Here is a 21990-nt window from a genome sequence, read left to right on the forward strand (position 1 = left end):
GCTACAGCCACAAAATTTTGCACACTCACACGTCTGGACCCCGAGAGCGTCATGTTTAGAGGGGAAATTTTAACCCCACGCTTTACAGTGTTTCGCCAAAAAACCTGCCTCCATTAAAGTGTATATTACAGTACAGTTGGAATAAATCTGTGAATTTGCACTTTTTATATGATGCATGCCATTTTCAGATCGTGCTGGCTCCCCTCTCTCTCTGGTTGGTTGCAGTTATGCTACAAATGTTTGGTGGCTGGTCACCACCATGCTATGCACACCTGATCTTGGTTTGCAATATATTCCTCCTGTTGGTAGCTGTACACATTCAGTTGCCTCACCCTTTCCACAGGCATTGCTAATTAAGCACCATATTTGGATCTGGTCCGCCTTTATCAATGATTGCTGTCTGGCACTGGGAGGGTCAGTTCTGATATAGTCCTGGTATGTGTAGAGCTTGCTCCACATGCTGGGACCTGGGCTGGCCTCTATCCACAATTGCCTCTTTTGCAACATAGAAGCGGTTATATATACAGGTTACAGGTATGTGTGCTCCATTATGGTTCTGCTTTTAACTTTATCTAGGAGGCCGCATGGCACATGAAATACAGAATATAGAGTAGGACCCCCCTATTGAGATTTGCCGTGACGTTGGCAGGGGTGGCTCAAAGAATTGATCAATTATTTGCTAAAAATCTCATTTATATTACAGTACAGTTGGAATAAATCTGTGAATTTGCACTTTTTATATGATGCATGCCATTTTCAGATCGTGCTGGCTCCCCTCTCTCTCCATTAAAGTGAATGGAGATGGGAGCCACAGTGCAGCCAGAACTTCAGAAGAATGCGCAGCCACGCCCTTAGATGGAATGTTGGCGTGTCACAATGCAGCCAGGGAAAGAGACAGACACAGACAGGGAAAGAGGCAGACACAGACAGAGTAAGAAACAGACATAGACAAGGTAAGAGACAGACACAAAGAGACTGACACAGACAAAGAGACAGACTGACAGGAAAAGAGACAGACAGGTTAAGAGACAGACACAGACAGGTAAAGAGACACACAGACAAAGAGACAGAGACAGACACAGGGAAACAGACAGACAGGGAAAGAGACAGACAGGGTAAGAAACAGACAAAGACAGGTAAAGAGACAGACAAAGAGACAGACACAGGGAAAGAGACAGACAGGGAAAGAGACAGACAGACAAAGAGATAGAGAGACAGAGATATATACAGAGGGGGAGACAGACAGAGAATGGGAGAGAAACAGAGAGACAGTTACTATCCCGGGCAGCGCCGGGTGCTATGTTGTGAGGCGAAATTTTAACCCTGCGCGTTCCAATTTACCAATCAATTTTTGCCCCTATCTACATAATGGGGAAAAAGTGAAACGAAAAGTGTTGGGGGCAAATTGACAGCTGCCAGATGTCAACAAGGGGGACTTAAAGAATGAGAGCGATGGCGCCAAAGAGTATATACCGTACAGTTGCTAAGGTGGGGCCCCGACATGGGATACTCACCACACTCGGGGATATGAACACACACACAAAATGTGCCACACACTACCACGTGCTTGAACACATATACCACCCTCAGCACACATCTCACCACACATACACCAACCTTGCCACATAATCACCCTAAAACACACACAAGTCTGGTATTATCCTTCAAAAATAAAAATCTGATTAATAAGCAGCCAAACTACAAGAACAACAAATGTACCACATAGGAAATACGGCAGCTGTCAGTCATATGACCTGTCTATTAAGTGTATGTGTGAGCTAATATATACTGTCGGGGAGAGGGCTTTCTGTTGCCGGGAGATTTATAAGGCTGCCAATAGCAACCAATCACAGCTTAGCTTCTATTTTGCTACAGTTAATTAATCTGAGATCTGATTGGTTAATATAGGCAACAATTTAATAATTACATTTCTATCTATTTGTTTTGTGGTTTTTGTGTGCAGAATATATTTTTGTTAATACATTCTATTTTGTTAACAGCAGTTATTAACCCGGGCGAAGTCGGGTAGTACAGCTAGTAAATATATATAAATGCTGATAGAATAATTGATACAAGTAAAATATATCTTTGTACCGTGTTAGCCAGTAGAGATCATAAAGATGCGGTACATAGAATAATTGTCATACAATAGTATAAAACGTATTTGTGAATTAAAGATATACATCAAGTATACCATTTAACTCATCTCATTTAAGAAAATAAGCTGTATATGTACAATGACAATATGTGTAAGTTATATACACTCGCAGTCTTTTTCTAAATACTTTTATAACTTGTATTTTAAATAAAATATAGAATAAATGGAATTCAATTAAATATTAGTATTTGTCTCTAGTATCACATTTTATGTTATCCACTAAAAATGTAGGTACCCTAATTTTGTCAACTATTATGGATATTGTATATATATATATATATATATATATCAAAATTAAATTATTTGTGCAAATGAATTTGTAGGTATCGTAAAAAAATACAGTACTCTATGTTTTGACCTGGCACCTCTCTTTCCCCCATCTTCATCTGAACAGTACTGGTAAAATAAACTGTCCTCTGCTTTAGTATGTGTTGTCATCAAATAGTAGGTGTGACACATTTTGAGAAGAAAAAAAATAATTTTTAGACTTCTGTACTCCAAAAGGCAAAAAAAGTGTGAGGTAATGACAGCAAATATCATCTTGTTACCAATTCTTCAGCATTAATCCTTTTTTGTACCTTTTAAGATTATTTTGATCACTTAATGCTTTAAAATGTTCACGTTTCCCAGAGATTACACTGATCACAACATGGTTCTTAGACCTACGTGCTTGAACCTCAAAAGTATTTATATTTTGTGACATTTTTCCTTTAAAGTGCTTTGTATTAAAAGGTTTAAACATGTAAGGGGCATCACAACATGTCCTTATCTTGCAGAGTACTTTTTTCTTACGACTCCAGGTGACACAGTAAATGGATTGCTTTTCTAAAAGCGATTAAACCATTCTTAAGCTTGACCTTGAGAAAAATGCAACAAATGTAAGTGCTAAAAGTATCAATGACCTTGTTATCATGTGTTTATAAGATAAATTAAAAGTTTACTTCTAGATGTTGTGTAGTCACTAGTGTTTAAAGTATAGACGTGTTAGATTTGAGAACCCACTTGTGATGTATTAGTTAGCCAGGCTTGAAGCATTTGTTTTACTGATCAACCATGTTTGGATGGATCACTTGAAACAACTTAAAAACTTTTATATAATACTAGAAAATATTTATTTTACTATTCAATTCAGATAAATAAATCAAATGTTTAGAAGTATTTTGCCATGGTGCCACATGGCAAGGGGATTAAGTATAATTTGGTAGCTTATAATGAAAAATGGTTACTCACTAATTACACCTTACTGAAAAACATTCTGGTAAACGCAGCATTACATGTAGTGTGTAGGTCAAGTACGATGATTACAGCATAACAGGAGTAGAAATACCATTGGGGCAGCAGCAAGCCTTGAATCCTTTACAACGTAGATGCCATATCCTCTTTCTTAAAGAGTATCTGTCACCAAATTTTTCATGTTGAACTGTACACATGATATAATAGGTACTGCGGAGTATAATACAACTCTTTACTTTTATTTTGCCTCTCTGTTGTGGAAATATCAGTGATTAAAATGTTTGAGACCTAAACAGTTAATTTTTTTTAAGTCCAAGTAGGCATTACCAGACAGATTTCACTGAGGGATTATGACACTGACCAATCATAAGCAGGCAGCAACAAACTGGAAAAAAAACAAGCACACCACAAAATTAGCTTTGAACGAAGTCAGTGTGAGTTAAATATTAACAAACAATCTGCTTTTGTGGAGAGGGATGGCATGTGCTGGATCACGCTGCTTAACACTAATCTTAACAAAAGCTATTGCTGATTATTTTCTTATTTCCAAATTGTTTTGTTGCCTGCTTATGATTGGTCAGCATCAGAAAACTGAAGAAATATGCGCCCACTAGTGAAATCTCTCTGTTAACGCCCCCTAGAACTTAAAAAAACTAACTGTTTAGGTACCAAATACTTTTATTGCTCATATCCCTGCAACAGAAAAGCATAATTAAAAAAGAAAAAAATAAATATTTACACCTCCTATTACATGTGTGTTCAGTTCAACAGGAAAAAATATTTAGTGAATGGTCCTCTTTAACTATTTTACCATTAACATTTTCTAGAAATATGAACGCCATTTTGAATTGGCTATATAAATGAAGTCTACATTTTTAATTTATGGCTTCTTAGTTTTTTTCAGCATTAATTTAAAAAAATAAGAAACAATGACTTTTTCTGTTTGTAAGTAAAAACAGCATCTTTTCCAGACCTAGACGCCAATATATATTTCATTCATTTCCAATGCTTCCAGTTTTGCATTTGTCCATTACCATTTCAATTCAGACTGCTAATATTTGTTAAGACAACATGTTCTGAAATTCTTGACACGTTATCAAAATTGCTGATTTGTGTAGTCAGTGATTTTCTACTTCCAGTGCTGGCTCTTCCTCGCGTTAGATGTTCATCTTGATTATTGTTATTTCCAAGGCAACAGCATGAAAAGGCCGCTTTGAATTCTTCTCTAAATTTACCTAGAGAAATAACAAGAATGTTAAATATTACTGTATAAAGGATCCTCAAAATACTGGTTGCTCCTGTGGTTTTAGGAACTGACAAATTCTGCAAAAGTGGTGAATTTTTTAATGCTTAATTGAAAGGGGCAATTCATTAACAAAATGTATCATCTGCATACAAGATAGATTATAATTTTGGGATGCCTAGGAGTCCAACTACTAGAGCTTATATTGGTTGAGAGCATAATTATCCTGTGATTCCCATGTGAACAGAACCCTGCATTCACTGTCTATTGGAAAAGGGGTCAATAAAAATGATTATATACAGTTAGGTCCAGAAATATTTGGACAGTGACACAAGTTTTGTTATTTTAGCTGTTTACAAAAACATGTTCAGAAATACAATTATATATATAATATGGGCTGAAAGTGCACACTGTTACGGGGGGCTGTCTGATAATAACCGAAAGGAGTATCAGACAGTCAGGGTCCACCGTGCAAAGACTTTGCTGCAGACTATGGCAGAGTGCAATACCTCTGTTAACTCACAGAAGGATATAATAAGTAAGTAAAGCAATTCCTCCCTTACTTGGAGGGTGTGTGGAATGATCTCTGTTAACAATCACAGAGACAAAGGCAATGTGTGCGAAATGGCACCTACCTAGGTCCGCTCTTCTAGTGGTGCAAAAGAGACGAACAGCAGCGTAAGCCGCACAAAGCTCCTACCTGCGTTCGCTCCACTAGTGTGCGAGGACACGAACCACTAGATATGGCACCTGCCTAGGTCCGCTCTTCTAGTGGTGCAAAAGAGACGAACAGCAGCGTAAGCCGCACAAAGCTCCTACCTCTGTTCGCTCCCCTAGTGTGCGAGGATACGAACAACTGCCAGACGCAGTATAAGGAACGTTACCCTAGCGGCAACGTCCACCTACGAGTAGAATCACAAGGCCCAGCCAGACCATGTGCCTCAGGCACCTGCCTATGTCCGCTCCCCTAAGAGGTAAGGATACGGACAGCAGCCGAAGCTGTAAGGTATAAGAACAGTACCCTGCCGGTAGCGCTCACCTAGCATAGACAGAGGAATGCCTAGAGGAACGCGCACAGAGCGTCTACTCATATGCATGAACCAAGAGGACTGAGCACCATGCGGCGTGTGTCAGGGTCTTATATAGACTCTGTGCCTCATCCAAGATGGAGGACACCAGAGCCAATCCGCTGCCAGAACGACAGGAGTGACGTCATGCTGGCCTATCACCGAGCAAGACGTCACAAGCACATGACCAGCGACCAATCGGCATAGAAGGTGTCAGAGACATGTGACCTCGTGTCAGCGATGATGTCACCCACACATGTGCAATGGCTCCAAGATTGGACTTAGTCTCCGGCGCTCGCACATGTGCAGTAGCAAGAAATCTGGACTTAGTCTCCAGCGCTCGCACATGTGCAGTAGCACGAAATCTGGACTTAGTCTCCAGCGCTCGCACATGTGCAGTAGCACGAAATCTGGACTTAGTCTCCAGCGCTCGCACATGTGCAGTAGCAAGAAATCTGGACATAGTCTCCAGTGCTCGCAGCAACCGTAACAGTACCTCCCCCTCAAGGGCCCCCCTCCCGGCGACGCAGGTAATCGGCAACTAAGTCGGGAGCATGGACAGCCTCCTCAGGCTCCCAAGAGCGATGTTCCGGGCCATAGCCCTCCCAATCTATCAAGAAGAACCTGCGCCCTCTAACCATCTTAGAACCAACTATGGCTCGTACCTCATAGCTAGAGCGAGAGGAATCAGAGGCAGGAGAGTGCACTTCACGAGCGTGAGGTAAAATAGCCGGCTTTAGCAGTGAGACATGGAATTTGTCATGAATCCTAAGATGGACAGGTAACTTCAATTGATAGACTACAGGATTTACCTGTCGAAGAACCTCATAAGGACCCAGGAAGCGAGGAGCAAATTTGACAGAGCTCACTCTAAGTCTCGCGTGTTTTGCAGAGAGCCACACAAAGTCCCCTGGAGAAAAGACAGGAGCCGGGCGACGAAACCTATCGGACACCGTCTTCATACGGTCCTTAGCTGCTTGGATCGACTCTTGAGTCCGATCCCAAACCTCTCTGGCATTAGTTGCCCAGTCGGCCACAAGAGGAGGAGGTGCAGCAGCGGGAAACGGTACCGGTACCCTAGGGTGTTGCCCATTATTGAGTACGAACGGTGTCTGCCCAGTGGCCTCAGCCAGCGAATTGTTAAGGGCAAATTCTGCCCAGGGTAGGAGGGAGGACCAGTTATCGTGGTTCTCAGCAACAAAGTGTCGAAGGTATATAATCATAGATTGATTGGTACGTTCAACCAAACCATTAGTCTCCGGATGGTATGCCGAAGAGAGATTCAACTCAATTTGCAGAAGGCTACAAAGATCTCGCCAGAAACGGGAAGTAAATTGCGGGCCTCTATCACAAATGATACGATCTGGCATCCCGTGAAGCCTAAAGACATGCTTGAGGAATAGTTTGGCTAGTACCCTGGAAGATGGGATTCTCGATAACGGTACGAGATGAACCATCCGGGAGAAATGGTCCGTAATGACCCACACAAATCTATGTCCCTGTTAACATGGAAGATCACCCACAAAGTCCATGCCTACCACCTCCCATGGTCTATCTGGCACTGGTAAAGGATGCAAGAGCCCAGCCGGTCTCTGCCGTAATGGACGGTTGCGAGCACACGAGTAGCAGGAACCGACATATCTCTTGACGTGGCTGGCTAAGTGTGGCCACCAATACCACCTCTCCAGTAACTCTCGTGTCCGCCTAATACCAAAATGCCCACCCACCTTTGAGGTGTGGGCCCATGACAGTATATCATTCTGTCGATCAGGCGGAACAAAGGTCTTGCCCGGTGGGATTTGGTCTAACGTCACAGGGGAGAGCGTATGAAAAACCCTGGAGGGAAGGATAAGACGAGGTTCGTCAATCTCTTCCTGGGTAGAAAGCATAGAGCGAGACAGGGCGTCTGCCTTGTTATTCTTACTCCCAGACAGATAGTTGATGGAGAAGTGAAAGCGGGAGAAAAACAAGGACCAGCGGGCTTGGCGAGGATTCAGACGCTGAGCGGTTTGTAAGTACGTCAGATTCTTATGGTCTGTATAGACCTGGAAAGGATGTTTCGCTCCTTCCAGCAAGTGACGCCACTCCTCCAAGGCTAATCTCAAGGCGAGCAGTTCCCTATCCCCAATGGTATAGTTTCTCTCTGCCGGTGAAAAGGTTTTAGCAAAGAAGAAACACGGCCTTTTTCTACCTGCACCGTTCTTTTGATACAAGACCGCACCAGCACCCACTGAAGAGGCATCAACCTCTAAGAGGAAGGGCTTATTCTCATCGGGTCTTTGAAGAACGGGAGCAGTTGAAAAGTGTCTTTTTACTGCCTCAAAAGCCTGAGATGTCTCAGTAGACCAGGCTTTGGGATTAGCACCTTTCTTAGTCAAGGCCACCAAAGGGGCCACCAAAGTAGAAAAATGGGGTATGAACTGCCTGTAATAATTTATGAATCCTAAGAAGCGTTGCACCGCCTTCAAGGAATGAGGTTCGGACCATTGCAGGACAGCAGAGAGCTTCGCAGGATCCATAGCCAGACCCTCTTGTGAGATAATGTAACCCAAAAAAGGCAATGAGGACTGCTCGAATACACATTTCTCGAGTTTAGCAAACAATGAGTGCTCCCTTAAACGGGAAAGGACACGAACGACATCCTGACGATGAGTCTCCAGATCAGGAGAAAAAATCAGGATGTCGTCCAGATACACCACTACTGAGGATAACAGTAAATCCCTGAACACATCGTTTACGAAGTCCTGAAATACTGCGGGTGCATTACATAACCCAAAAGGCATGACGAGGTATTCATAGTGACCGTCTCGGGTGTTAAAAGCGGTCTTCCATTCGTCACCCTTTCGAATTCGTACCAAGTTATACGCACCCCGCAGATCCAACTTCGTAAAAACTTGAGCTCCTCTCAGTCTGTCAAAGAGCTCCGAAATTAAAGGTAATGGGTATTTGTTCTTTATTGTGATTGCGTTGAGACCCCTGTAATCTATGCAGGGACGCAAATCACCCTCTTTCTTCCGAACAAAGAAAAACCCAGCTCCCGCGGGAGAGACAGACTTACGAATGAACCCCTTCTCTAAACTCTCTCTTATATAGGTCGACATGGCCTCCGACTCAGGTATCGACAGGGGGTAAACCCTGCCTTTAGGTGGAACCGAACCTGGGATAAGGTCTATGGCACAGTCATACGGCCTATGGGGTGGAAGAACCTCAGCACCCTGTTTGGAGAACACGTCAGCGAAATCCAAATAGGGTGTAGGTATGGGAGAGAGATCAGTTGATGCAACCGCAACGACCTTAGGTGGTAAGGGAAGACATCGGGACTGACATTTCGAACCCCAACTAATAATGCTGTCAGACTCCCAGTCAATGTGAGGAGCATGAGTCCGAAGCCATGGAAGACCCAGAAGGACGTCGTCTATACCCTCAGGCAAAACAAGAAAAGAAATCTCCTCTATGTGACCCTGAGACAGGGAAAGGCGCAAGGGAACTGTCCTCAATGTAATGGAGTCAGACAACATAGTTCCATTAACAACACGGACAGGAATAGGCGCCTCTAACATGATAGAGGGAATATTGTGTCCCTTTACAAATCCTGAGGACACAAAAATCCCGTCAGCTCCGGAATCCACAAAAGCCATAATAGGCCATGTATTCTCAGATAACGAGAGCTGACCTGGGATACAACACTTAGAGGGTGCAGAAGACGTCTCTAGTAACCCCCCTCTAATGGTTACTAGGCCAGGGAGTTTCCCTGACGACTAGGACACTTGTTGGCATAGTGCCCAGCCTGACGACATACGTAACATATAGGAGGACCAGACTTGCGTAGTCTGGAGAACGTATGACCTAACTCCATAGGAGTGGGAGATGTTTCAGATGCTGAGGAAGATGGTAGTGGACCCTCAACAACTGGAATAGCCCGATGCTTAGGGCGTGAGGAAGAGACCTCGAGTCTACGTTCCTTATGGCGTACATCGATCCTCGTTGCAACTGTGATCAAGTCCTCCAGAGAAGCAGGGACCTCACGAGTAGCAAGGGCATCCTTGACATAGCCTGCCAACCCTCTCCAGAAGATAGGAATCAACACCTTCTCTGGCCAATCTAGTTCTGCCACCAGAGTTCTAAAAGCAATGGCATAAGAACTAGTGGATAACGAACCCTGAGATAGATCTAACAGTCTCAGGGCCGCATCATGGGTAACCTGCGGACCCATGAATACCGCCTTAAGAGCATCAAGAAAGTCTTGATGTCTCAGAGTAACCACATCAGAGCGCTCCCATAGGGGAGTCGCCCATTCTAAGGCTTTGTCCTGAAGTAATGAGATGATAAAGCCTACTCTGGACCTCTCCGTAGAGAAGCGAGAAGAGTTGACCTCTAGGTGTATCTGACACTGACTAATGAAACCACGACATGATCTGGCATCGCCAGAATATCTGTTTGGCAGAGCAAGTCGAGGATCATGTGCAGATGTCACCATGGTCTGAGGTTTATCCTCTATACTCTTGAGCCGTGACTCAAGTACTTGTATGTAACGGTGTAACTGCTGATATTCTGCCATAACTGCCAGACCCTTGGCTCAGTCCTAATGTTACGGGGGGCTGTCTGATAATAACCGAAAGGAGTATCAGACAGTCAGGGTCCACCGTGCAAAGACTTTGCTGCAGACTATGGCAGAGTGCAATACCTCTGTTAACTCACAGAAGGATATAATAAGTAAGTAAAGCAATTCCTCCCTTACTTGGAGGGTGTGTGGAATGATCTCTGTTAACAATCACAGAGACAAAGGCAATGTGTGCGAAATGGCACCTACCTAGGTCCGCTCTTCTAGTGGTGCAAAAGAGACGAACAGCAGCGTAAGCCGCACAAAGCTCCTACCTGCGTTCGCTCCACTAGTGTGCGAGGACACGAACCACTAGATATGGCACCTGCCTAGGTCCGCTCTTCTAGTGGTGCAAAAGAGACGAACAGCAGCGTAAGCCGCACAAAGCTCCTACCTCTGTTCGCTCCCCTAGTGTGCGAGGATACGAACAACTGCCAGACGCAGTATAAGGAACGTTACCCTAGCGGCAACGTCCACCTACGAGTAGAATCACAAGGCCCAGCCAGACCATGTGCCTCAGGCACCTGCCTATGTCCGCTCCCCTAAGAGGTAAGGATACGGACAGCAGCCGAAGCTGTAAGGTATAAGAACAGTACCCTGCCGGTAGCGCTCACCTAGCATAGACAGAGGAATGCCTAGAGGAACGCGCACAGAGCGTCTACTCATATGCATGAACCAAGAGGACTGAGCACCATGCGGCGTGTGTCAGGGTCTTATATAGACTCTGTGCCTCATCCAAGATGGAGGACACCAGAGCCAATCCGCTGCCAGAACGACAGGAGTGACGTCATGCTGGCCTATCACCGAGCAAGACGTCACAAGCACATGACCAGCGACCAATCGGCATAGAAGGTGTCAGAGACATGTGACCTCGTGTCAGCGATGATGTCACCCACACATGTGCAATGGCTCCAAGATTGGACTTAGTCTCCGGCGCTCGCACATGTGCAGTAGCAAGAAATCTGGACTTAGTCTCCAGCGCTCGCACATGTGCAGTAGCACGAAATCTGGACTTAGTCTCCAGCGCTCGCACATGTGCAGTAGCACGAAATCTGGACTTAGTCTCCAGCGCTCGCACATGTGCAGTAGCACGAAATCTGGACTTAGTCTCCAGCGCTCGCACATGTGCAGTAGCACGAAATCTGGACTTAGTCTCCAGCGCTCGCACATGTGCAGTAGCAAGAAATCTGGACTTAGTCTCCAGCGCTCGCACATGTGCAGTAGCAAGAAATCTGGACATAGTCTCCAGTGCTCGCAGCAACCGTAACACACACTCACAGCTGCAATATGAGAGTTTTCACATCCAAATCGGAGAAAGGGTTTAGGAATCATAGCTCTGGAATGCATAGCCTCCTCTTTTTCAAGGGACTAAAAGTAATTGGACAAGGGACTCTAAGGGCTGCAATTAACTCTGAAGGCGTCTCCCTCATTAACCTGTAATCAATGAAGTAGTTAAAAGGTCTGGGGCTGATTACAGGTGTGTGGTTTTGCATTTGGAAGCTGTTGCTGTGACCAGACAACATGTGGTCTAAGGAACTCTCAATTGAGGTGAAGCAGAACATCCTGAGGCTGAAAAAAAAGAAAAAATCCATCAGAGAGATAGCAGACATGCTTGGAGTAGCAAAATCAACAGTCGGGTACATTCTGAGAAAAAAGGAATTGACTGGTGAGCTTGGGAACTCAAAAAGGCCTGGGCGTCCACGGATGACAACAGTGGTGGATGATCGCCGCATACTTTCTTTGGTGAAGAAGAACCCGCTCACAACATCAACTGAAGTCCAGAACACTCTCAGTGAAGTAGGTGTATCTGTCTCTAAGTCAACAGTAAAGAGAAGACTCCATGAAAGTAAATACAAAGGGTTCACATCTAGATGCAAACCATTCATCAATTCCAAAAATAGACAGGCCAGAATTAAATTTGCTGAAAAACACCTCATGAAGCAAGCTCAGTTCTGGAAAAGTATTCTATGGACAGATGAGACCAAGATCAACCTTTACCAGAATGATGGGAAGAAAAAAGTTTGGAGAAGAAAGGGAACGGCACATGATCCAAGGCACACCACATCCTCTGTAAAACATGGTGGAGGCAACGTGATGGCATGGGCATGCATGGCTTTCAATGGCACTGGGTCACTTGTGTTTATTGATGACATAACAGCAGACAAGAGTAGCCGGATGAATTCTGAAGTGTACCGGGATATACTTTCAGCCCAGATTCAGACAAATGCCGCAAAGTTGATCGGACGGCGCTTCATAGTACAGATGGACAATGACCCCAAGCATACAGACAAAGCTACCCAGGAGTTCATGAGTGCAAAAAAGTGGAACATTCTGCAATGGCCAAGTCAATCACGAGATCTTAACCCAATTGAGCATGCATTTCACTTGCTCAAATCCAGACTTAAGACGGAAAGACCCACAAACAAGCAAGACCTGAAGGCTGCGGCTGTAAAGGCCTGGCAAAGCATTAAGAAGGAGGAAACCCAGCGTTTGGTGATGTCCATGGGTTCCAGACTTAAGGCAGTGATTGCCTCCAAAGGATTCGCAACAAAATATTGAAAATAAAAATATTTTTTTTGGGTTTGGTTTATTTGTCCAATTACTTTTGACCTCCTAAAATGTGGAGTGTTTGTAAAGAAATGTGTACAATTCCTACAATTTCTATCAGATATTTTTGTTCAAACCTTCAAATTAAATGTTACAATCTGCACTTGAATTCTGTTGTAGAGATTCATTTCAAATCCAATGTGGTGGCATGCAGAGCCCAACTCGCGAAAATTGTGTCACTGTCCAAATATTTCTGGACCTAACTGTATTTTGAAATTCAAATTTGCTAAATTCAACAAAAAAGTCAGGTCTGCCTATCAAGCTCTTTAACACAAAAACAGCTGCATTATTGTCAAAATTACCCCAGAATAGAAATGCATAAAAACACTGTAGTAACCAACAGCTCATTTAATAACACAGTTAATGTTTCATGTTTTATTAAATTAAAAAAGTGGTTCACCCATAGTTATTATTGGCCACAACGATATTATGTTGAGAAACAAGGTTTCTCTCAAATACCTTGTGTTGCCAATAGTGCCTGTGAGCGACACTTTTGCGGATCGCTCATCCCCATCGCCTAACCCCTGGGCTCCTTGACCTCGGGCATTCGGCGGTGTCACATCAACTTGCTGCTTACCTGACATCACTGTGGCCGACCACAGTCTCGATGAGTCACTGGGCTGTGGGCAGAGTTTCACCACTCATCACAGCTCAACATGTCTTCTGCTTGCATGCTATGCAAGCAAATGAGGAGTGAGGAGGGAGGTGCAGTGCTGTGATGAGCGGGGAAACTCCACCCACAGCCCAGTTACTCAGGGAGACTGTGGCCTGCTGTGGTGATGACAGGTCAGCAGGAAGTTAACTGTATCCCCGAGGTCACGGATATCAGAGGTCAGTTGATGGGGAAGAGCGGTCTAAAATAGCTCCGCTCCCAGGTACTATTGGCAACACAACGTATTTGAGCGAAACCTTGTTTCTCAACATAATATCGATGTGGCCAATAATGGATATGAGTGAACCACCCCTTTGAAAACAATCAATATATTATTCTTCTTATGGGTGCTTTACACGCTGCGACATCGCTAACGATATATCGTTGGGCTCACATCGTTAGTGATGCACATCTGGCGCCGTTAGCGAAATCGCAGTGTGTGACACCAAGGAGCGACGATCAACAATCGCAAAAGCATCAAAAATCGTTGATCGTTGACACGTCGCTCCTTTTCATAATATCGTTGCTGCTGCGGGTACGATGTTGTTCGTCGTTCCTGCGGCATCACACATCGCTATGTGTGACACCGCAGGAATGACGAACATATCCTTACCTGCGTCCACCGGCAATGAGGAAGACAGGAGGTGGGCGCTCATCTCGGCCCCGTCTCTGCTATTGGGCGGCCGCTTAGTGACGTCGCTATGACGCTGAATGCACCTCCCCCTTGAAGGAGGAATTGTTCGGCGGTCACAGCGACGTGCTGAAAAGGTATATGTGTGTGACGCTGCAGTAGCGATAATATTCGCTACGGCAGCGATCACCAAATGTCGCACGAACGACGGGGGCGGGTGCTATCACGCACAACATCGCTAGCTATCGCCAGCGATATCGCAGCATGTAAAGCACCCTTTAGTCTTTTGTGATTAGGCAGGCCATTCTTTGTATAAGAATGGCTAAAATTAACAAAGTCACTGTTAGGAGTAACATCATCCTGCTGTGGCTGAAATGAGTGTTGTGCCATATATTCCACAATGTCCTCCACTTCCTCCCCATTAATGTGCTTGTACGAGGTTAAAGAGGCCATTTATTTGTTGGTACTACTTTCCAGGTGACTAAGGCCTGTGATGGTGGCAGAACCTCTACCACTGCTTGCAGCTCCTGCATTTGTAGCATGGGTATTTGTTTTTTATTTATTTTACACAAACATCCACTACCATTGCCACATTTTTTTATACAATACATTTTTTACAATGCTAGAAATAAGTTTTGATAATCTTAATAACCCAATTATTCAACCCTTACTAAAAAGTATGTAACAAGACTTGCTAGTTAGGTAGGTACTCATACAGAAAGCAAAGTTTTGTAGCAGGCTACAGTATATATGTGGCATGTATGGTTGGGAAATTAGATTACTAAAACAGTTATGCAAAAATAAACATTTTTAGTTCAATCACGACATTATTTCATTTTTTTTCTTTTGCATTACAGTTGCAATCAAGCACATCATCTGTAACTGACACTTATTTCAAATTTTTTTCACCAGCTTGCTGCTGGTAATTAGTGCATTAAGAATATAAATGTATTTTTGTCATTTAAATGTAGCAGGACAAATGAGTCTGGCACTGCTGCTAGCAACTCTGCTCTCCCTCACCCTATTAACTAAAACACTGTCTCCAGAGTGTACTAAAGACTAGTGATGTGCAAACACTACAATGCTGAAGTGCTCTTTACTCGAATCAAGTGGTTGCGATGCTCAGACAGGCTCAATTCAAGTCATGAGTGTAATGAAAATCTATGGAGAACTCAAGCATTTTTCCAGCAGACCCACCTAGGAGGGCTATGGAGGCCAGAAAATTGCTGTAATGGATGGAAACAGCTCAAATGTACTGGTAACAGCTTGGGGAAGATACTGGATGCATATCTGAGTCCAAGATCACTGCTGGGAAGTGTGAAATTAAAATAATTGAAACAAACCCCCCAAAACATGGGGTTCCCCCATTTTTTTTTATCAGCCAAGGTAAAGTAAACACCTGCATTCTGCTATTATCAAGCTGGGGAGGGCCAGGGTTACTTGGCCTTTCCCTGCCTAAAAGCAACAGCCTGCTGATACCCCAGAATAGGCCCATTCCTTAGTTGCACCAATTTTGGTGCTTCGCCATGGCTCTTTCATATTGCCCTGGTGCGGTAGCAATAGGGCTAATATTTTTGGTGGTTGATGTGAACTGTAAATTGTCAGCTGGCATCAAGCTGAGGGGTTAGTAATGAAGAGATGTCTATCAGACATCCAATTATTAAACCAGTAAGTGTAAAGTTTATAAAAACACACACAGAGGAAAAAATATAGTTTATTTGAAAAAAGTCTCTCTCACACCAATTTATTTTTTTTAAAAAGCCATGAAGATCAGACGTAATCCATGGTGTTACAGTCCCACAACATCCCACCATTCCATACTTCAACCTATGGAGCCTCGTTGTCAGAACAAGGTTCCCTAGGTCACTCCTAGTCAGCACCAGACCCGGAGTTTCTCACGCTAAGTGATATCAGTGACTCAGTAACTTCACTGCACTTAAGAAATTCTGGGTCTAGCACTGAACAGGAGTGACCTCTGGAGGTCAGTGGGATCCCTGGGCTTCATGCCACCTGACAATTTACAGCTGACATTAACCCGCCAAAATATTACCCCAATTACCATTGCACCAGGGCAATCATGAAGAGCTGGGGCGTCGTGTCAAAATTGGGGGAACTAATGTATGTGCCAATTCTGAGGTGGCTGTGGGCAGCTATTGTTAGGCTGGGAAGTGGCCAAGTAACAATTTACCTTCCTAGCCTGATACCAAGGTGCAGCTGTCTGTTGTACATTGTTTGGTTATCAAAAATAGGGGGGAACTCATGCTGATTTTTAAATTTATTTATTTATTTATTACAATTAACCAGGCTGAAAACTCCCTTTAGTGCCACATGATAGGCACTAAAGAGTGCAAGTGTACAACCCTGCCTATATGCCTGCTCTAATCTAAACTCTTTCTACTACATCAACATTTCCTGAACTACAGTGTTCCAAGCATTGCTCCTCCAGGTCTCAAATAAGATCAGATAGTGTGATTTAGCTGGCCAATAACAGTAATGACAGAAGCCAACATGGCTACAGTATTACCATGATTGGAAGGCAATTCCTGCATGTTTGGTGGCTGAAAACAGCTGCAAAAGGACTTGAGCACCAGCCATACTCGTGTAAGTAATAACTGTGCCCAAGCACCCCGATGCTCGATTTAGTATAGAGCAGTGCATACACGCTCGCCCACCAATATTAAAGACTAATAAACTTATCTTCCTCACTACTACAGTTGTACAATATACATTTTATGACTTTCTCTTTCTACCATTTCTTAAAATCTTTATTGCTGAGTTGTGAGCTCTAATATCCTATGGTTAGAGATGAGCGAACCGGTCAAGGTTCGGCTCGAGTTCGGTTCGTCGAACGGAGGTCTCATTCGAGTTCAATTCGTCGAACGTTCGACAAACCGAACTCGAACCGCATAGGAAACAATGGCAGGCAATCACAAACACATAAAAACACCTAGAAAACACCCTCAAAGGTGTCCAAAAGGTGACAAACAACTCACAACACAACACAAACACATGGGAAAGTGACAAGGGCATATACTCATGCGAAAACAAAAGAGCTGGACAAGGAAAATAGAGGAGGATACACAGATATAGGCATGGCACGCCCTTCTAAAATCATGTAAAACACCACAAGGTGACTCCAAGCGGAGTTCTCCCTTTTTTCCAAAAATTGGGCCACACACACACCCACCCCTTCAGTGGCAGCACTTGTGCCCCAGTTGTACACTTCATAGCTAGATTTGCATCAAGCACATTCAAAAATACGCCATTCTTAACCGTCCCCAGGATGACACCGGGGTAGGTAGCAAAGTCTTTCCTGATCCCAGCACTGTTCATCTTGGATCATTTATAAAAACAATGTAAGCAAGGGTTACTCCAAGCGGAGTCTCCCTTTTTGTCCAAAAATTGGGCCCCACACACACCCACCCATTCAGTGGCAGAACTTGTGCCCTAGTTGTACACTTCACAGCTAGATTTGCATCAAGCACATTCAAAAATACGTCATTCTTAACCATCCACAGGATGACCCCGGGTTAGGTAGCAAAGTCTTTGTAGAACCATGACTTGTTCATCTTGGCTCCTTTTAAAATCACAGCATACAAGGGTTACTCCAAGAGGAGTCTCCCTTTTTTTTCCAAAAATTGGGCCCCACACACACCCACTTCTTCAGTGGCAGCACTTGTGCCCCAGTTGTACACTTCACAGCTAGATTTGCATCAAGCACATTCAAAGATACGCCATTCTTAACCGGCCCCAGGATGACACCGGGGTAGGAATCAAAGTCTTTCCTGATCCCAGCTCTGTTCATCTTGGATCATTTTTAAAAACAATGTAAGCAAGGGTTACTCCAAATGGAGTCTCCCTTTTTTCCAAAAATTGGGCCACACAGACACCCAATCAGTGGCAGTACTTGTGCCCTAGTTGCAAACAGGATGTTTTGATTTGCATCAAGCACATTCCAAATCCACAAGCATTTACTCTCCCCAGGATGACACAGGGGTAGTAAATTCCTTGTGGATCCATAACTTGCTCATTTTGATGAACGTTAGTCTGTCCACATTGTCACTGGACAGACGCGTGCGCTTATCTGTCAGCACACACCCAGCAGCACTGAAGACACGTTCAGAGACAACGCTGGCAGCTGGACACGACAAAATCTCCAAGGCGTAAGTGGAGAGCTCTGGCCATTTTTCAAGATTTGAAGCCCAAAATGAGCAAGGCTCCATTTGCAAAGTCATGGCATCAATGTTCATTTGGAGATACTCCTGTATCATCCTCTCCAGCCGTTGACTATGTGTCAGACTTGTTGTCTCTGGTGGCCTTGCAAAGGACGGTCTAAAAAAAATATGAAAAGATTCCATAAAATTGCTGTTACCAGCACCAGATACGGTGCTACTGGTACGGGTAGACTGTTGAATATGACGAGACTGTTCCATGTTTGTCAAGTAACAACTGGGAGATTCACTCCCTGCACCTCCACGGTTGTTTGGTGGAAAAGCCGAGCTAAGATCGAGTAACAGCTTCTGCTGATACTCCTGCATACGTGCGTCCCTTTCTATGGCTGGAATTATGTCACAAAATTTGGACTTGTACCGGGGATCTAATAGTGTGTCAAGCCAGTAGTCATCATCAATTCTAATTTTGACAATACGAGGGTCATGTTGGAGGTAGTGCAGCAGAAAGGCGCTCATGTGTTTTGCGCAGCCATGCGGACCAAGTCCACGCTGTGTTTGTGGCATAGAGGTGCTAACCGTACTTTCTTCCTCTGACATCTCCCCCAACCTCTTTCAACTGAAATTTGACCAAGGTCTCCCTCATCCGCTGAGTCTTCCATGTCCATGGACAGTTCGTCCTTCATTTCTTCATGTTCTCTTGCACCTTCCTCAACATTTCGCCTGCTACCATGCGCCCTTGTTGATCCTTGTCCCCCATGGTCCCATGCCTGCCGCGTTGGTGATGATGAACGTCTGGACCTTGGTGATGTTGTTGTGTCTTGCGCATATGAATCCTCCTTTAGTTCCTCCCCTTCCTGTTGTCTCACCCCCTGACTCCGAATAGTGTTTAGCGTGTGCTCCAGCATGTAAATGACTGGAATCGTCATGCTGATAATGGCATTGTCAGCGCTAAACATATTCGTCGCCATGTCAAAGCTGTGCAGAAGGGTGCATAGGTCCTTGATCTGAGACCACTCCATCAGGGTGATCTTCCCCACCTCTGCATCTCGTTGGCCCAGGCTATACGTCATGACGTATTGCACCAGGGCTCGGAGGTGCTGCCACAGTCGCTGTAACATGTGGAGAGTCGGATTCCAGCATGTCGGCACATCGTATTTCAGGCGATGAACCGGCAGGCCGAAAGACTTCTGGAGCGATGCAAGTCGCTCAGCTGCAGCGGTTGAACGGCGGAAGTGAGCAGACAGTTTTCGTGCCCTGGTCAGAAGGCCATCTAGGCCGGGATAGTGTGTTAAAAATTGCTGGACAACAAGGTTCAACACGTGAGCCATACAAGGCACGTGTGTCACCTTGCCCGGGCGAAGGGCCGCACCCAGGTTTGCAGCATTGTCGCACACGGCCTTATCAGGCTGCAGGTTGAGTGGAGACAACCATTTATTAAACTCAGTCTCCAAAGCTGCCCACAACTCAGCCGCTGTCTGACTCCTATTTCCAAGACATCTCAAGCTAAAGATCGCCTAATACCGTTGCGCTCTGCTGCCAGCATAGTAATGAGAGGTGCATGATTCCTTCTGCGCAGTGCGAACGCTGGTGGCCTGACCAGGCAGGCTTGGGGCGGAGGTGGAGGACCCAGATGAGGTGGAGGAGGCAGAAGCAGTGGCGGAACTTGGACAGACAAAGGATTGACACACAAGTTGTGGGGACGGCAAGACTTGTGCAGCAGACCCTTCACCATCTATCACCATAGTTACCCAGTGCCCAGTCAGCGACATGTAACGTCCCTGTCCATGCTTACTGGTCCAAGTATCTGTGGTGAAATGCACCTGTTGACACACAGAGTTTCTCAAGGAAGCGGTGATGTTGTGTGCGACATGGTGGTGTAGCGCGGGCACACCTTTCTTAGAGAAGTAGTGGCGACTGGGCATCTGGTACTGGGGCACAGTGACAGACATAAGGCCTCTAAAATCCTGTGTGTCCACCAGGCAGAAAGGCAGCATTTCGGTAGCCAAGAGCTTACAGAGGGATAAAGTCAACCTCTTAGCTTTGTCATGGGTCGCAGGAAATGGCCTTTTATTTGTCCACATCTGAGGGACAGAGATCTGGCTGCTGTGTGTAGACGGTGTTGAGTAGGGTGTCCCTGGAAAAATGCAGCTTTGTGAGGAAAGTGCAGGCGTAGACATGATGTCGCCTTCATCCAACGTTGGTGCTGTCGATGTCTGAGAGAGCTGTACACACGTACTTGTTTCCCCTTCCAAACCAACTGACGACCTACCAAGCAAACTGCCTGTTGCGGTTACAGTGGTGGAAGTTGTGCGTGGAAAACCAGGTGTGACAGCTGTCCCGACACTCCTAGAAGATGAAGAGCATGCGGATGCACTAGAAGGGGCAGGCGGTGGATGGTTCGCTCCGCTAGGCCGCATTGCAGCACGGTGAGCTTCCCACTGGGACATATGATATTTATTCATGTGACGATTCATGGAAGAAGTTGTCAAACTGCTGAGGTTTTGCCCTCTACTAACAGAATCACGACAAATTTTACAGATCACATAATTTGGGCGATCTTTTTCTATGTCAAAAAAGGACCAGGCTAGGCAAGGCTTAGAGGCCATGCGACCTGTTGATCCACCCCGAATAATGCTCAGAGGCAGAGTGGTGGCTGAGGATGCAGTTGTAGACGTGCTACCAGTACTCCAACTTTGTCCAGGAAGGCGCAAGGTAACTTCATCATCAGTTGCATCCTCCTCCACCACCTCTGTTGACCTCCTCGAGTGCCTGACTGTGGGTTGACAGTAGGTGGGATCTAGAACTTCATCATCAATTGTTGTGTTTGCACTCCACTCCCCCTCAGACCGAGCCTCTTCTTGCCCTGACCGAATATTTAAGTTGTCATCCCAATCGGGTATCTGCGTCTCATCTTCATCAGTATGTTCCTCATTGTCTATAACCACAGGTGTTACAGTTTGTGACAAAGGGTCAACATTATGCTCAGAAACTTGGTCCTCACTAGAGATGAGCGAACCGGTCCCGGTTCGGCTCGAGGTCGGCTCGCCGAACGGAGGTCCCGTTCGAGTTCGGCTCGTCGAACGTTCGACGAACCGAACTCGAACTGCATAGGAAACAATGGCAGGCAATCACAAACACATAAAAACACCTAGAAAACACCCTCAAAGGTGTCCAAAAGGTGACAAACAACTCAAACACATGGGAAAGTGACAAGGACATATACTCATGCGAAAACAAAACAGCTGGACAAGGAAAAAGAGGAGGACACACAGATATATGAGTATATGCAAGGAAACATCGATTCCATTATTGTGCAACTTGAGCCCTGCTCATTTTAGGCTTCCAATCTGGATAAATTGCCTGAGCTCGCCACGTACGCCTTGGGGATCTTGTCGTGTCCTGCAGCCAGCGTTCTCTCAGAACCTGTCTTCAGTGCTGCTGGGGGTCTGCTGGCAGATAAGCACACGTGTCTGTCCACTGACAATGTGGACATGGCTCTCAGAGGACTTTTCTTCCCCTGGGTCAGCCAGGGGACGGGAAAGGCACGCGTATTTTTGAGAGTGCTTCATGCAAAGCATCTGTTTCTTATTCAAAAGGGGGGTCAACTGATGCCAGTCAAGTGGGGTG

General features: G+C 45.0%; 1 protein-coding gene across 1 annotated transcript in view; it reads right to left on the reverse strand.

Moving 5' to 3' along the window:
- Positions 1-4055: 4055 nt before the first annotated feature.
- Positions 4056-21990, reverse strand: part of HCRTR2 (hypocretin receptor 2) — a 213912-nt gene continuing 195977 nt past the window's right edge. Inside the window, exon 7 of the mRNA XM_075338451.1 lies at positions 4056-4626. Within this exon, the coding sequence (XP_075194566.1) occupies positions 4430-4626 (197 nt within the window). The 3' untranslated portion in view covers positions 4056-4429. The remainder of the gene's footprint in view (positions 4627-21990) is intronic.

The sequence above is a fragment of the Anomaloglossus baeobatrachus genome, chromosome 3 (assembly GCF_048569485.1).
Source record: "Anomaloglossus baeobatrachus isolate aAnoBae1 chromosome 3, aAnoBae1.hap1, whole genome shotgun sequence".
Lineage (NCBI taxonomy): Eukaryota > Metazoa > Chordata > Amphibia > Anura > Aromobatidae > Anomaloglossus > Anomaloglossus baeobatrachus.